Here is a 17,232-nt window from a genome sequence, read left to right on the forward strand (position 1 = left end):
AGAGGGAGAAAGAGAGAGAGAGAGGAGAGAGAAAAAGAGGGAAAAGAAAGAGGGAAACAGAGGAAAGAGAAAGACAGACAGACAAAGAGAGGGAGAGAGAGGAGACAGAGAGAGATGAGAGAGAGAGACAGACAAAGAGAGAGAGGGAGAGAGAGACAGAGGGAGAGAGAACGAGAAAGATATGAGAGAGACAGAAAGAGAGGGAGAGAGACAGAGAGAGGAGAGAGAGAGAAAGAGGAGAGGGAAAGAGAGGAAAAAGAGAGAGAGGGGGAAACAGGAAAGAGAGAGACAGATAGACAGAAAGAGAGGGAGAGAGAGGAGACAGAGAGAACGAGAAAGATAAGAGAGAGAAAAAGAGAGAGAGAGAAACAGAGGGAGAGAGAGAACGAGAGAGATATGAGAGAGAGAGATTATATCAGAAAGTTTCTGAATGAATGTTAGGTCCCCTTTATGAGATTTTTTTAATGAGATCCTCCCTAGATATGAGAGAGAGAGAGAGAGAGAGAGAGAGAGAGAGAGATGAGAGAGAGAGGGGGAGAGAGAGGGAGAGAGAGAACAAGAAAGAAAGAGAGAGATATGAGAGAGAGATTATATCAAAGTTTCTGAATGAATGTTAAATCCCCTTGCCATGTTGCAGAAGGTTTTATTATTGCTCACATGCTGAACTGTCAGGACATGGGGGGGGGGGGGGGGGGGTTTGAGAAGCTGAATTAAAATCATCTTGACATTTACATGGAACTGCATTGTGTGATGTGGATACTGTCTACATCTACTTTGGCCTTTTCTCCAGGCTGTAATTCACATTTAAATATTTCAACATTGAATAAAAGAAACTTTCCTTCCTTCCTTTAATTTAAAAAGTACCGACTAAAAAAACAACAACTCTGTTCCAGAAATGCATCGATGGAGGGCACTTTGCAACATATTATTCACTAAACACGGCCTAAACGCTGTACGGCTTTTAAAACTGCAGCTTGTGCAGGAAGTCCCAGCCCACACAAGCGTCTGTATTTACGAATTGTGATGAAATAACTAAACCTGTGTAATAAGAAACCGTATGCGTGAGCCAGTAGCATATATAGCTACAGCTCGGTTCAAACACGGTGCCTATTTGAGCAGGAATTACTTTGGGCAGCTTGAAGAATACACATCATGCCCTGAAGCAATAAAAATTCATTTTTAAAAATGTCATGCTGCTGCTGTCTTTACAGAATATCTTATATACAAACTAATCAAATTTGGTCTCTTTTACTTTGCAAAACAGACAAACTGTTGAAAGAAACAAATCCAATTTAAGACATATATCAGATTTACCCTGCTGCTGCTGCTGCATGAACCTCAATTTCAAGCAATAAATCATTTAAAAAAAAAGATATTTGACTCTAGTACAGTGACCAAGACTTGTCCATCATCCTGGACTTGTTCTGATTGTTCCTTGGACATCGTGGTTTCACCCAGGAACAGGTTTATTCATATCAAGCCCATGTGACATTTCCGACTGTACTGACTTCTGATGGCAGAACTACTGTAATTTCGGGGGTTTCACACCAATGGGGGGGTCAATATTTATCCAATAACAGCTTTTTTTAGTAAATATTATAGTCTAAGGGAAGTATCTCACTGGGCTGCGACAGCTTGTGAACATCATTTGCGAGAGAGTTTCAAAAGTGTCTTGAAACATTCGTGGGGCTTCTCAATTTCCTCGCATGAGTCGCAAAGTGTCGCTCCTTCGTCGCTGAAATTTTGAACATGTTCAAAAAATTAGTGCGACAAAATTTCTCTCAAAATAGCCGCAAATGCGTCGCTGGTGTCGCAAAGCCGTCACGAACCCTTCTCAAATCAGTTTCCGTCAGACAGGAAGTGCGAGTTGAGACAGGAAGTGCGAGCCAGTATCTCACTGGGCTGGAGACACAACAATTGCGGTAAAATATGCGAATATCAATTCAGTGTGATTCCAAGTCAAGTCAAGTCAAGTTTATTTGTATAGCGCTTTTAACAATAAACATTGTCGCAAAGCAGCTTTACAGAATTTGAACGACTTAAAACATGAGCTAATTTTATCCCTAATCTATCCCCAATGAGCAAGCCTGTGGCGACGGTGGCAAGGAAAAACTCCCTCAGACGACATGAGGAAGAGACCTCGAGAGGAACCAGACTCAAAAGGGAACCCATCCCCATCCGGGCAACAACAGACAACATGACTATAACATTAACAGTCCTAACATAAAGTCAACTTCGTTGATTCTATAAACCCCCCCACCAACGGAAACCCGAGTGCAAAACCGTTCACGACAACCGCAGTCCCAAAGTCAGCAAGTCAAGGTTTGCTCTCCTTAGTGATGCACCCACTGAGAAACCTGAAAGAGCTCTGGTTATAGGGGACTCCTTCATACGGCACGTGAAATTAGCTCAGTCTTTAGGGGCACCAGCAGCTTTAGTCAGGTGTATATCAGGAGCCAGGGTGCCGGACATAGCAGGTGATCTTAGGGTCCTAGGCAAGCACAGGTTCTCAAAGATAATTATCCATGCAGGAGCTAATGATATACGCCTTCGTCAGTCTGAGGTTACCAAGAGTAACTTTGTAGAGGTGTTTAAATTAGCGAAGGCGACGTCCGATGCTGTAGTATGCCAGATGTAGCTTACAGCAGGTTATGGTCGCTGAACTGCTGGTTGTCCAGGTGGTGCTCTGAAAACAGTGTGGGCTTTATAGATAATTGGGCTAATTTTGAGGGCACTGCTGGCCTGTTAGGGCAGGACAGTATCCATCCCACTCGGGAAGGTGCTGCTCTCATTTCCTGCAGCATAGGTCATAGTCTCAGAACAGGCCTAGTTAATTTCTGACAATCCAGAGCCAAGGCCAGGGAGCAGACGAACAGGCTAAACCGACTGTCTGCGAGCTGCACAGAGTCGTCACTCAGGGTCCACTACATCGAGACTGTGTCTGTCTGTTCCCCGAGCTCAACAAAAAGGTAGAAATATTCAGAGAGTTTGCTCCAGTAACCTAATCAATATAAAATTAGATCATGCTGACTGTACAGCTGCTGCCAGCACCTTTGATCTAAAGGTGGGGCTATTAAATATTAGATCTCTTACATCTAAAGCGCTAATGGCTAATGAACTCATTACTGATCAGGAGTTTAATGTACTTTGTTTAACTGAAACATGAATATATAGCGCTGTCGCCTCACAGCAAGAAGGTTCTGGGTTCGAGCCCCGTGGCCGGCGACGGCCTTTCTGTGCGGAGTTTGCATGTTCTCCCCGTGTCCGCGTGGGTTTCCTCCGGGTGCTCCGTTTTCCCCCACAGTCCAAAGACATGCAGGTTAGGTTAATTGGTGACTCTAAATTGACCGTAGGCGTGAATGTGAGTGTGAATGGTTGTCTATGTGTCAGCCCTGTGATGACCTGGCGGCTTGTCCAGGGTGTACCCCGCCTTTCGCCCGTAGTCAGCTGGGATAGGCTCCAGCTTGCCTGCAACCCTGTAGAACAGGGGTCTTCAATCCTATCCACAAAGGGCCAGTGTGGCTGCAGGCTTTCATTCCAACCAAGCAGGAGCTACACCTGATTTCACTTGTTTAATCATTTCATCCTCGTCTCCAATCAACAATCAAGTGAGCCTCCAATTTGGCTGTAATGAAAGCCTGCAGCTACACCGGCCCTTTGCGGATAGGATTGAAGACCCCTGCTGTAGAAGGATAAAGCGGCTAGAGATAATGAGATGAGATGAGATGAATATATAGCATTAAATGAAGCGAGTCCTCCTGGATGCAGTTATATACATCAGCCTCATCTAACTGGCAGAGGAGGAGGCGTTGCGGTTATTTATAATGATTATCTAGGTGTAACACAAAAACCTGGTTATAAATTTAATACAATTGAAGTTCTTCATACTCATATAATGTATGTAGCCTCGAAAAATAAGTCTACCCAGTTAATTGTGTTACTTATTATTTACAGGCCCCCGGGGCCATATTCTGAGTTTCTTTTTGAATTTGCAGATTTTCTCCCAGATCTGGTTATTTCCTTAGACAAAGCTTTAGTTGTCGGAGATTTTAATATTCACTTCGATAACCCAGAAGACCCTTTGAAAGTGAAAACTGTCGCTAATTCGCATATTTTATCGCAATTGTTGTGTCTCCAACTAGTCGCAGGCTGTTGCAGCCCAGTGAGATATAGTGTATAATCTTAATGAGCTGCGTTTGCGGTTCTTTTACGACACTCACAAAAACGATATATGACAATCAGGGTCTGCAAAAGCTGCTGAAGAGAAATGTCCATGACGTTCTTCAGCGATGTAAGAACACTTGCGAAGCTCCTTCTAGCAAGCGAACGAAGGGCTAGAAATGTAGTGTGTGCTTCGTCATAAATACACAACGAGAACATCAATGATGGCGTAGCTCACTCCGGCCCTGTCTAGTCCAGGAGGAAAGATCTTAAGTGAATATATTGATTGAGAAGAAGCAATTTTCGTGAAATGTGGACAATGCCAGACAAACAACACACAGCACATGATGGCATAAGCTCATCACCTGTCAGCCGGATGAGCTAACAACAATGAAGCTAAGAAAATGGAATTATTCTCATCTCATTATCTCTAGCCGCTTTATCCTTCTACAGGGTCGCAGGCAAGCTGGAGCCTATCCCAGCTGACTACGGGCGAAAGGCGGGGTACACCCTGGACAAGTCGCCAGGTCATCACAGGGCTGACACATAGACACAGACAACCATTCACACTCACACCTACGGTCAATTTAGAGTCACCAGTTAACCTAACCTGCATGTCTTTGGGGGAAACCGGAGGAAACCCACGCGGACAACATGCAAACTCCACACAGAAAGGCCCTCGCCGGCCCCAGGGCTCGAACCCAGGACCTTCTTGCTGTGAGGCGACAGCGCTAACCACTACACCACCGTGCCACCGGAATTATTAACAGGAAGATTAAAAAAAAAAACTTTCAAAGAGTAATGGCATTGTTTTTTTGTTTTTTTTAATAGCTCATCCGGCCGACGAACTTATGCCATCATGTGTTGTCCGGCATCATCCTCATTTCACAAAAATCACTTCTTCTGTCTCAATTCTTCACCGATTTTTATTCTTTTTGGCAGGAAGGTAGGTCTGCCTAGGGTGCATATAGCTTCCATGCAAATTTGCATAATTGCATTAATAATGAAGATATGGAGTAATTAAAGGGGAACAGAGGGCAATATATAGAGTAAATATAACAATAAAACACACATTAACGAACCTTATTCAAGACTTACAAAAGTTTTTTGTTCTAAGGTTGGAAAGTTATAGTGTTTTGAAAGTAGCTCGAGCAAACTATTTCCGCAGTTTGAACAGCCTGCCATGATATTAATTTTATCCAATCAGAATGCACGTTCATTTTCTCTGCGTAACACTCATGACGTATGTATGTGCCCAGTTGTGTTGGCTCATTGAGGTTGGGAATAGCACGTGTGAAATACCTGTTTCTGCCTCTTGCGACGATTTCGCAAGTCCACGGGTGGCGCCTATCTCATTGCAGCAAATAAATTCTGCTGGACTCGTGAGCAACTCCACGTTACATTTTCCGCACGAGCACCACGCCGTGTCACCTGCACGCATACGCTCTGCCCCACGCTCGCCATGCCCATGGTCGGCATCAGTCTCATCCTCGCCGTCATCCGAGCTTTCTTCTCTTATTTCATCACCGGAGTCGAGAGTACCTCTCCTAGCTATTTTAAGTTCGTTTCTTAAGACAAGGATTTTTTTAAGATGTTCCCTTGTTGACAGTTTCGGTGAGAATCTTCCGCCTTCTTCAAAACAGTCACCAGATGTGTCCTGGGGGAGCGACCTGACAGCAGGAGGCGTGAACTACCTGTCAAATTGGGCGGGACGTTCACGCCTCCGTAGCGTAACATCAGCTGATAAGGCACGTCACCACTCGACATCTGGTGACTGTTTTGAAGAAGGCGGAAGATTCTCGCCGAAACTGTCAACAAGGTAACATCTTAAAAAATCCTCATCTTGAGAAACGAACTTAAAATAGCTTTAATAGTTAGACATAATGAACTTGCAGTGTGTCTTGCGGGATCTCTTCGTATGATTCGACAGAGCTGTCGCTTTCACTTGATGCGCCCGACGCCATGATTACACGCTCATCTCCTCTATTTCAGAGAGTTCCGCTAGTGCAGTGGGTAGCGCTGACGTCACGGTCTTTTAAAAATGGCGACTCTTGTGCGGTTTAGCGTATAAAGTATTATATTTACAATTACCAAGATATTTCGTTGTTTTCTAGTATATAAATTTGATAGAATACTTAAGAATACGTTACTTTGTCACATCAGCAACTGTATATTTGGTACCCCTTTAATCAATCGCTAACAAGCAGTTTCCACACAAATCACTACTTCTCCCTCAATTCTTCACTGATTTTGATTCTGTTTGGCATGAAGGTAGGGCTACCTAGGGTTCATATAACTTCTACCCAGATTTGCTTAATTAGAATTATTAATGAAGTTATGGACTAATTAAGCCTTAATGAGCAGTTAAAAAAGATAATTTCTTCTTGTTCAATTCCTCGCCATTTTGGATTCTTTCTGACAAATATTCCTAGGGTGGATATAGCTATATTGCGCAAGGTGGCCCACTTTAGATCGTTCCTTCTGGACTAGACAGGGCCGGAGTGAGCTACGCCGTCATTGACGATCTCGCTATTTTTTTGCTGTTGTTCTCTGACTTTTGATTGTTTTGATTCAGCAAGCTGATCTGGCACGTTTCGTACGGGGTGAAATTGTGAAACGGACGTGATGTAGGTTTGCTAACCTTCGTCACAAATTTTAAGGACGGAGCTTCTGAAGAAGCACTGAAGGGTGGCGTGTATTTATTTGGCTGGTGACGAACATCAACGATGACGGCTCCTTTAAACACCTCAACGGTGGCCACTCGGTCGATGTTGTGTTACGAAGCACAAGTCACTCTCTCACTGTACCGACCAACGTAAACGATTCGAATGGAAATGCTATTAGATATGGAAATGCACTGCAGTTTGAAATACAAGTAGCCCGTTAAGGCTCTGTCAGTTCCAGGTTGTAACATGCTGAAAAGCTCAAAGGGTGTGAATACTTATGCAAGGCGTGGTAATAAACAATAGTGACTGATAATGATCCGATGCTAATCAGTGAGTGATGTAGTATGCAGCGTGCGGTGTAGTTCGCTCAGTACCTTCTCTAGTGTGAGGATCTGCTGCCTCTGCCTCTCGTCCAGAGCCTGACTCTTATTCTGCAGCGCTCCCCTCTCCTCCTCCAGACGCAACACCTTGTCCTTCAGACGCGACTTCTCCGACTCCAGGTCACGGATTGCCGCCTCGTGGGTCATCTGTGTAGCCTGCAGGCTGCCGATCTGACCTGAGGACACAGGTCACGTTCATAGCTTTCGGGCTTAAAACAAAGAAAGCTTCAAACTCTTCTTAACTGTAGCATGCTAGCTTTAGGTCTGTGTATCTGACATGTGTTTTTACTTTAGCGCCATAGTTCATGGATGTTACTAGGACACCAGGTGTGGCTAGATAATGTAGGAGAGAGAGAGAGAGAGAGAAGACACGACACACCAAGACCTGGATAGCTGAAAGAACAGATTTTGATTACAGCAAAGACGGTGAACGTCTGATGAGTTGTTGCTTTTCTGTTTCATCATGTGTAAATAAATCTGCAGATCACCCACGCTGTTCTGGAGCAGTACATTTATAATCCCCTTTAAAATCAATCACTATTTCAAGTTGCTACCTTCATTTCAAAGAACTCTCTTTGCCAAACATCTGACTTCATGCCTTTTATCTGCATTACCTTGTATTAAGCCTATAAATAGCACAAAAAAAAAATCAATAAAGCCCCAGCTGTTTTGTAAGGCTAACAGATGCAGCTTAAGTTAATTAATCTGAATAACAGATTACAAGCAGTCTGATTGAAAATGCTTCCTGATACAGTGGATATAAAAAAAAAGTGTACACACTTTTTTGCTTTAAAATGATAGGTTGTAAAATGATGTGTAAAAAAAAAAAATGAGGCCACGATAAATTATTTCAAAGCTTTTCCCACCTTTAATGTGACCGATAACCTGTACAATTCAATTGAAAAACAAAGAAATCTGGTAGGGGGGAAAAACATAAAAAATAAAAAACGTACAATAAGCTGGTTGTATAAGTGCGCACACCTTTAAACTAATACTTTGTTGAAGCACCTTTTGATTTAATTACAGCATTCAGTCTCTTTGGGTCGGAGTCTGTCAGCCTGCCACATCTAGACTTGGCAATATTTGCCCACTCTTCCTTGCAAAAGCGCTCCAAATCTGTCAAATTGCGAGGGCATCTCTTGTGCACAGCCCTCTTCAGGTCACCCCACAGATTTTCGATTGGATTTAGGGCTAGGCTCTGGCCGGGCCATTCCAAAACTTTTTTGGGGTTATTGTCATGCTGAAAGATGAAATTCCTCTTCATCTTCAGCTTTCTAGCAGACACCTGAAGGTTTTAGGCCAAAATTCATAATTCCCTCCACCTTGACTAAAGCCCCTGTTCCAGCTGAAGAAAAACAACCCCAAAACATGATGCTGCCACCACCATGCTTCACCGTGGGTATGGTGTCCTTTTGGTGATGCGCAGTGTTGTTTTTGCGTCAAACATACCTTTAGGAATTGTGGCCAGAAAGTTCAACCTTGGTTTCATCAGACCATAAAACATTTTCCCACATGCTTTTGGGAGAGTTGATGTATATTTTTTTGCAAAATTTAGCCAGGCCTGGATGTTTTTCTTTGACCCTACATATGGAGAATACGGGAGATTGTTGTCACATGTAGTACACAACTAGTACTTGCCAGAAATTCCTGCAGCTCCTTCAGTGTTGCTGTAGGCCTCTTGGCAGCCTCCCTGAGCAGTTTTCGTCTTGTCTTTTCATCAATTTTGAAGGGACGTCCAGTTCTCGGTAATGTCACTGTTGTCCCATATTTTCTCCACTTCTTGATGACTGTCTTCACTGTGCTCCATGTTATATTTAATGCTGTGGAAATGTTTTTGTACCCTTCTCCTGACTGATACCTTTCAGCAATGAGATCCCTTTGTAAGCTCTCTGTGAACCCCGGCTTTTGCTGGAGGAAGCGACTGAGGAAATGTCTGAACTTTATTTGGGGTTAATCAGAGTCATTTTAATTGATGGCAGGTATGAACTCAAAAAGACTGAATGCTGTAATTAAATCAAAAGGTGCTTCAACAAAGTATTAGTTTAAGGGTGTGCACACTTATGCAACCAGCTTATTGTACGTTTTTTATTTCTTATGTTTTTCCCCCCTAACGGATTTGTTTGTTTTTCAGTTGAATTGTACAGGTTATAGGTCACATTAAAGGTGGGAAAAGTTTTGAAATTATTTATCGTGGTCTCATATTTTTACATCAGAAAAACCTATATCATTTTAACGGGGGGCAGCACGGTGGTGTAGTGGTTAGCGCTGTCGCCTCACAGCAAGAAGGTCCTGGGTTCAAGCCCCGGGGCCGGCGAGGGCCTTTCTGTGTGGAGTTTGCATGTTCTCCCCGTGTCCGTGTGGGTTTCCTCCGGGTGCTCCGGTTTCCCCCACAGTCCAAAGACATGCAGGTTAGGTTAACTGGTGACTCTAAATTGACCGTAGGTGTGAATGTGAGTGTGAATGGTTGTCTGTGTCTATGTGTCAGCCCTGTGATGACCTGGCGACTTGTCCAGGGTGTACCCCGCCTTTCGCCCGTAGTCAGCTGGGATAGGCTCCAGCTTGCCTGCGACCCTGTAGAAGGATAAAGCGGCTAGAGATAATGAATGAATGAATTAATTAATTTTAACGGGGCGTGTACACTTTATATATCCACTGTAAATACACATAACCACTGGCCCTGATGATGGCATGAAAAGAGTAGGAGTGGCATTGAGTCCAGGTGTTCAGTCTTCGTGTCTGGTGAAACACTCCAGAAATTGGCTGACAGGGTCTTAGGGAGCAACAGAGCTGTGACGTTCAGTTGCTGTTGCCAGGAAACCGGCAGGCGATCTGTCACCCAAAATTTTCCCAACATAGACCCACACAGAGTGGCTGAGAAAAGCCTCAAGACAAACCAAGCACCGGTTTCTGGCTCGTGCATTAAACTCCCCAATTCCCTCCATGAATCACATACGAGACGAGCAAAGATTGGAATAAATTGCTTTGTGACCCAACAAGCAAATCAGTGCTTGGGACTGCTGGGACTCGCTCAGTGCTCCAGCCACTCAGACATAAATCACGAGGTATCAGGTGTTACTGGGGTTGCCAAACAGGGACACTGCATCCTTTATCCTTTATCAGACACTTTAAGGACAGTTTAATCAACAAGGACACCAAAGACCCACTAAAGAGTCTGGACTTGAGGACAGGACACATCAGAAACATGCCTGTTATTTTGAAAAAGTATTCCTTCTAGTCACTCAAGTGTCTCATAGAAACCTATTGACTCTTCATCCTTCATGAGGAGGCAGCTGAGACAGCTTCCACGAACAATGAGATATACTGTTGAGCAAACAGAGGTCATCGCCCGCTGTGTCAAATTCCATGGATGAACGTGGTATGCGCTGGAGCCTGCTACCACCCTGCCTCATTTGTGACTTTGAGAATCGGCGATTATTTCCTTGCAGTCGTTAAAACGGTCGTGACGTTTTAACAGCGCCACCTGCAGGACTGGAGCACTTCTGGAGGGCACGATGGCCAACAGGAAACTGCAGCAAGTACGTCAACTTGCAAGCTCACAAATCTGGTTCCATCTTCATGAAGAAAGCGTCAGTCAGACTGATCTAATCTGTCTTTCAGAACCTAGTCAAGCGTCAGGAAAATAAGATCTCCTTTACTGTCTTTAATAAATCTGGTACTTTTTTATTTATTTGAATAGTTATGATGGATCTATTATCAGATATGAATAAAAGTATTAGATACTATTCTATCCACATTCACTGGATATGAGCAATCCAGTGCTCTGACTGGCTACTCTACTACTAGGATATCAGCTCATATACCATGAGTAGAGAAAAACAAAATAGCAGCTTTGCTATCAAGTATTTAAAAGAAACAGAAATAGCTAAAAGAATATAGCTATCCCTCCGTCCCCCAGTATCTCCTGTTCCACACTCCAGCCCAGTCAGTGGCGGTAATACACCTTTAAGTTGGTCTGCCAAATGTCAAAAAACCCTGAAGAAAGAAAAGAACAAATCCTGCATCCGAAATCGCTCACTTGTTCACTACTCCCTATATAGGGAATTACTGTATAGAGGACTATACAGTGAGGTCATTGGTAAAATGAAAAAAAAAAAAACGCTTTCGGATGCTAGTCCGTTGCGCTGGTATTTACGTCATTACTGTCACACAATTAAAACGTGCCAGATCAGTCAGTTGGTGGGTTTTCAAAATAATAAACGCATGCGTGTATTTTTGTGATAAATACAAAGTATACTGAGCGTATTTCCCACATTAATCAATACAAAGTCCCTGCATCTTTCAGTTCTTTTAAATCAAGGCTGAATACTTTCTTCTTTGCCGCTGCCTTTTATTAAATCAAATCTGAGACTTTTAATTTGATTTCTTTCAGCACGACCGCAATGCATGATGGGATATATTGCTTTGGTTAGTGACCATTGGTTGTACACTGCTTTTCGTGATGCATTGTGGGATACTTTGAGTGCACTATATAGGGTGTAAATAATCCTCATTAAGGTTTCGGACAGCAGTACAAAACGGCGACCCCACTATATAGTGCCCTACATAGTGAGTAGGGAGCAATTTCAGACACAGGGAAAATAGCGGCACATGTTGCTGAACCGACCGAGGATGAAATAAAAACTCTACTCAAAAACAAACCCTCAAAAAAATATAAAAAAAAAATCAACAAAATATGGAATGAAAGTATTTGATGGTAAGAACATATCTTTTTTTATTTTTCAATTATTATGATTATTATAGTATTTTTCACAAATTGCTACCGTCATTTCGCCGGTTTGTTTACATTCTAAGCGGAAATGATTTTGTCGGACGTTTTGTATAAAGTTTTTATTTATCGAATTTGCAAAAAATAAAAATTTTATTTTTGTTTTTCTGTTTCTCAAAATCCAGTGAATGTGGCTCGAATAAAGCAGTTATTCCACTCAATCTCGTCGTACTTGGCTTATAAACAACTCAGTGCTACGCGCCTCGTTGACTATCAGCTCATGTCCGACTCGATTTCGTGGAATAACTGTTAAATACAGATATATAGATAATTACAAAAAAGTATTCATATCAAAAAAATTAAAAGGAGGTAAAGGTTTTGGGTCACTTTTAGACAAGAACAAAAGGAAAGAATTGATGTGTGTTTTGATACACAAAGAGAAATAAATCAGAGTGAGTGTATGTAGAGAGTATAAAGACTGTATGTCGATAGTTTTTGATGCGATTTAAAATTTATGGAGATATCTCACTGGCTTTGAGGAGGATCTCCGTGGCCTGCTGCTGAACTCTGTCTCTGGTGGCTTCCAGCTCGCACTCTGCTTCTTTCTGCCTGATCGCTATGATCTCCGCATCCTGAGTCACCTCATCCAGCTGTTTATGCAGCTCCTGTACACACACACACACACACACACACACACAAATAAACCCAAAGATGAAATTAAATGAGCAGTGCATCACTGATTGACACATGGTGCTGTCTTATTCTTCCCCCCGATCATCATGACCACTCTTTTTCTCTCTGTCCAGCCATTTCCTTTTTCCTTCTCATGAATTGTGAATGTGCACCTCATCTCCCTCTACTCTTCCTATCCTTTAGACTCGGTAACAATTTCCTGTGAGAGTCTTTCTTTCTTTCTTTCTTTCTTTCTTTCTTTCTTTCTTTCTTTCTTTCTTTCTTTCTTTCTTTCTCTCTCTCTCTCTATTGCCATCATGTTCAGTCCTATTATCCCATCCTGGCTATCTGTCACTCTCTGAGCAGTGAAGAGGAGCAGGCACTTTGTCAAAATATATATTTCTTACTTGTACAAATAACATGGATAATATGTAGAACATGGTAACAACATAGCAGTTTAAGTCATGACCTTGACACAAGTGACCTCTCATCAGTAATTTAATAGAGATCCACCAAAACTCCTTTACTCCGTCTCCATGTCAGTATGAAATCAGCATGTGCCCAATGCTTTCATGGTTATCAAGAAAATTCTTTCAAGTCGTCATGATGTGTTTCATCGTGGCTCCCCGTATTACCATTTCGACCCACCACCATGGACCACGAACAGATGAGACGTCTGATAAGGGAAGAATAAACATATACATCCATGACCAATTGTCTTTTTTAAACCAAACCATGTCAAGAGCAAATAAGATGAAGTCAAGTCAAGTCAACTTTATTATCAAATATGCTATACATGCTCGACATACAGCACAGATGAAATTACAGTCCTCTCTGACCCACGGTGCAAACAGGCAATGCAATAAATAAAAAATAGAATAATTGAAATAAACAATACAAACAGTATAACCACTCTAGATAAGAACTGGACATAGACTAAACACTCATAAAAATAGAATAATTGAAATAAGCAATACAAACAGTATAAACACTAGATAAGAACTAGACAGACTAACACTCAAAAATAGAATAACTGAAATAAACAACACAAACAGTATAAACACTCTAGATAAGAACTAGACATAGACTAAACACTCATATGTGTATATATATACACACACACACACACTTAAATTGAAGCAAATAAACAGTCAAGGGCACTTGAGGTATAGCAGGTAAACGTGAGATAAGCAGAATAAACAATAAACTAATAGCTGTTAAGGTGAGGTAGTGCGGAATGGTGCAAATGAGCGAGGTAAAGTGAAATGTGCAATCCCTGAGTTTAGTATGTTAATGAACGTTGAGAGTATGTATGTGTGCGCGCGCGTGTGTGTGTGTGTTGGGGGGGTGGGAACTGTGAGGGTGACATGTCAGATGCTGAAGGGGGGGCAGGGGGGTGTGTGGGCAGAATCTGTGGCAGGGGGCAGAACAGGGACTGAGTTGAGCCTCCTGACCGCGGCCCGGAGACTCCGCAGTCTCCTCCCCGACGGCAGCAGACTGAAGAGGCTGTGAGATGGGTGGGTGGGGTCACCTGCAATCCTGATGGCTTTGCGGGTGAGGCGGGAGTTATAAATATCCATTAGAGTAGGGAGAGAGACACCAATGATCCTCTCAGCTGCTCTCACGATGCGCTGCAGAGTCTTGCAGCAGGACACGGTGCAGGTGCCGTACCACACGGTGATGCAGCTGGTCAGGATGTTCTCGATGGTGCCTCTGTAGAATGTGTGCATGATGGGGGCTGGGACTCTTGCTCTCCTCAGTTTGCGGAGGAAGTACTGACGCTGTTGGGCTTTTTTGGCCAGTGATGCGGTGTTGTTGTTCCAGGACAGGTCTTCAGAGATGTGCACACCCAGAAACTTGGTGTTGCTCACCCTCTCCACTGCAGCACCGTCGATAGATAGTGGAGCATGCTGGGTGTGCTCACTCCTGAAGTCCACAACAATCTCCTTTGTCTTCTCCACATTCAGGCGGAGATTGTTGTCCTTGCACCACATGGCCAAGCGGCTCACCTCACTCCTGTAGATTGTCTCATCGCCATTGTTGATGAGATCCACTACAGTCGTGTCATCCGCAAACTTAATGAAGAGATTAGAGCTGGATGTTGGTGTGCAGTCGCTGGTCAGCAGAGTAAAGAGGAGGGGGCTCAGCACACATCCTTGGGGGGCCCCCGTGTTCAATGTGATGATGCTGGAGGAGTTGCTGCCGACTCGTACAGCCTGTGGTCTCCCCGTCAGGAAGTCCAGCAGCCAGTTGCACAGGGAGGTGTTGAGTCCCAGCTGGTCCAGTTTATGGATGAGCTGCTGAGGAATGATTGTGTTGAATGCTGAGCTGAAGTCTATGAACAGCATTCTGACATACGAGTCTTTTGTCTCCAGGTGGGTGAGGGCTGAGTGGAGGGCAGTGGAGATGGTGTCATCGGTCGAATGGTTGGACTGATATGCAAACTGGAAAGGGTCCAGGGCGGGGGGGAGGGCAGACTTGATATGCCGCATGACTAGCCGCTCGAAGCACTTCATGAGGATGGGAGTGAGTGCAACAGGGCGGTAGTCATTGAAGCAGGAGGGAGACGGCTTCTTTGGGACCGGGATGATGGTGGTGGCTTTGAGGCACGTGGGGACAACAGCCTGGCTCAATGAGATGTTGAAGATGTCTGTAAAGACATCTGTGAGCTCCTCGGCACAGTCTCTCAGGACACGACCAGGAATGCTATCAGGACCTGGGGCTTTCCGTACATTTGTCATCCTGAGAGCTCTCCTCACGCTGTCTGGGGACAGCGTCAACACCTGGTCGCTGGGAGGTGGTGGGGTCTTCCATGCCATGGTGCTATTGTCTGGCTCAAAACGAGCGAATAAGTTGTTCAGCTGATTCAGGAGAGACATGGAGTAGTCACAGGTCAGCGGCGAGGGCTTGATGGTCTGAATCCCCTGCCACAGGTTCCTGGTGTTTCTGCTGTCATTGAAATAGTCAGCAATGTACCTTGAATACTGTCTCTTGGCCACCCTGATGCCTCGAGACAGGTTGGCTCTAGCTGTCCTCAGGCCCACCTCGTCCCCAGCTCTGAAGGCAGTGTTCCGAGCCCTCAGGAGCCTGTGGACTTCCCCTGTCAGCCATGGTTTCTGATTGGCTGACAGGGGAAGTCCACAGGCTCCTGAGACGTCAACGAAAGTCTATAAAAACTCTCCATTTAGACCAAATCTCTCGATCCATGCAGCTAGTTTTTGTTCCAGTGAGCTGTCTTTAGTGACATAACTGACACAAATGTATGCGATTGGATAAAATACACAGAAGTAACAGAAGATCTACTACTACTCGAGTTGCAGAACTATGCTCGGTTCTGTCTGCTGAAATATTTCAGCTGAACTTCAGTCTGCCACTTCGTCTACAGTAGAATTTGCACAGCCCAGGGAATAATAGTACAACCCCAATTCCAAAAAAGTTGGGACGCTGTGTAAACTGTAAATCAAAACAGAATGCGATAATTTGCAAATCATGGAAGCCCTATATTTCATTGAAAATAGTACAAAGACAGCATATCAAATGTTGAAACGGAGAAATTTTATTGTTTTTGTTTTTGAAAAATATATGCTCATTTTGAATTTGATGTCAGCAACACGTTTCAGAAAAGTTGGGACAGGGGCGTGTTTACCACTATGTTACATCACCACTACTTTTAACAACACTCTGTAAACGTTTGGGAACTGAGGAGACCAATTGCTGTTGTTTTGAAAGAGAACTCTTGTCCCATTCTTGCCTGATATACGATTTCAGTTGCTCAACAGTTCGGGGTCTCCTTTGTCATATTTTGTGCTTCATAATGCGCCAAATGTTTTCAATGGGAGAGAGGCCTGGACTGCAAGCAGGCCAGTTTAGCACCTGGACTCTCTTACTACAGAGCCATGCGGTTTTAATATGTACAGAAAGCGGTTTGGCATTGCCTTGCTGAAAGAAGGAAGGCTTTCCCTGAAAAAGATTTTGTCTGGATGGCAGCGTATTGCTCTGAAACGTGTATATATCGTTCAGCATTAATGACGCCTTCCCAGATGTTCAAGCTACCCATGTCATGTGCACTAATGCACCCTCATACCATCACAGATGCTGGCTTTTGAACTGTGCACTGATAACAAGCCAGATGGTCCCTCTCCTCTTTAGCCTGGAGGACATGGTGTCCATGATTTCTAAAAAGAATTTCTACTTTTGATTCGTTAGTCAGCTGGGATAGGCTCCAGCCTGCCTGCGACCCTGTAGAACAGGATAAAGCGGCTACAGATAATGAGATGAGATTCGTTAGACCTCGAGACAATTTTCCATTTTGCCTCAGTCCATCGTAAAAGAGCTTGGGCCCAGAGAAGGTGGCTGTGTTTCTGGATATTGTTTATATCTGGTTTTAACTTGCATTTGTGGATGCAGTAATGAACTGTTTTCATAGACGATGGTTTTCTGAAGTGTTCCTGAGCCCATACAGTGATTTCCACTACAGACACGTGTCGGCTTTTAATGCAGTGTCGCCTGAGGGCCTGAAGATCACAGGCATTCACTGTCAGTTTTCAGCCTTGTCTCTTGCATACAGAGATTTCTCCAGATTCTCTGAACCTTTTAATGGTATTATGTACCATAGATGATGTGATCC

At 43.7% G+C, this 17,232-nt stretch overlaps 1 protein-coding gene across 4 annotated transcripts in view; it reads right to left on the minus strand.

Annotated features, from left to right (window-relative positions):
- The window catches only part of fam184ab (family with sequence similarity 184 member Ab), a 440,896-nt gene that overhangs the window by 210,036 nt on the left and 213,628 nt on the right, over positions 1-17,232 (minus strand). For all 4 annotated transcript variants that reach the window (XM_060915808.1, XM_060915811.1, XM_060915809.1 and 1 more), the window contains exons 4-5: positions 12,463-12,598; positions 7,202-7,383 (exon numbers count right to left, since the gene is read on the minus strand). In XM_060915808.1, the coding sequence (XP_060771791.1) occupies positions 7,202-7,383; positions 12,463-12,598 (318 nt within the window). The remainder of the gene's footprint in view (positions 1-7,201; positions 7,384-12,462; positions 12,599-17,232) is intronic.

The sequence above is a fragment of the Neoarius graeffei genome, chromosome 3 (assembly GCF_027579695.1).
Source record: "Neoarius graeffei isolate fNeoGra1 chromosome 3, fNeoGra1.pri, whole genome shotgun sequence".
NCBI lineage: Eukaryota > Metazoa > Chordata > Actinopteri > Siluriformes > Ariidae > Neoarius > Neoarius graeffei.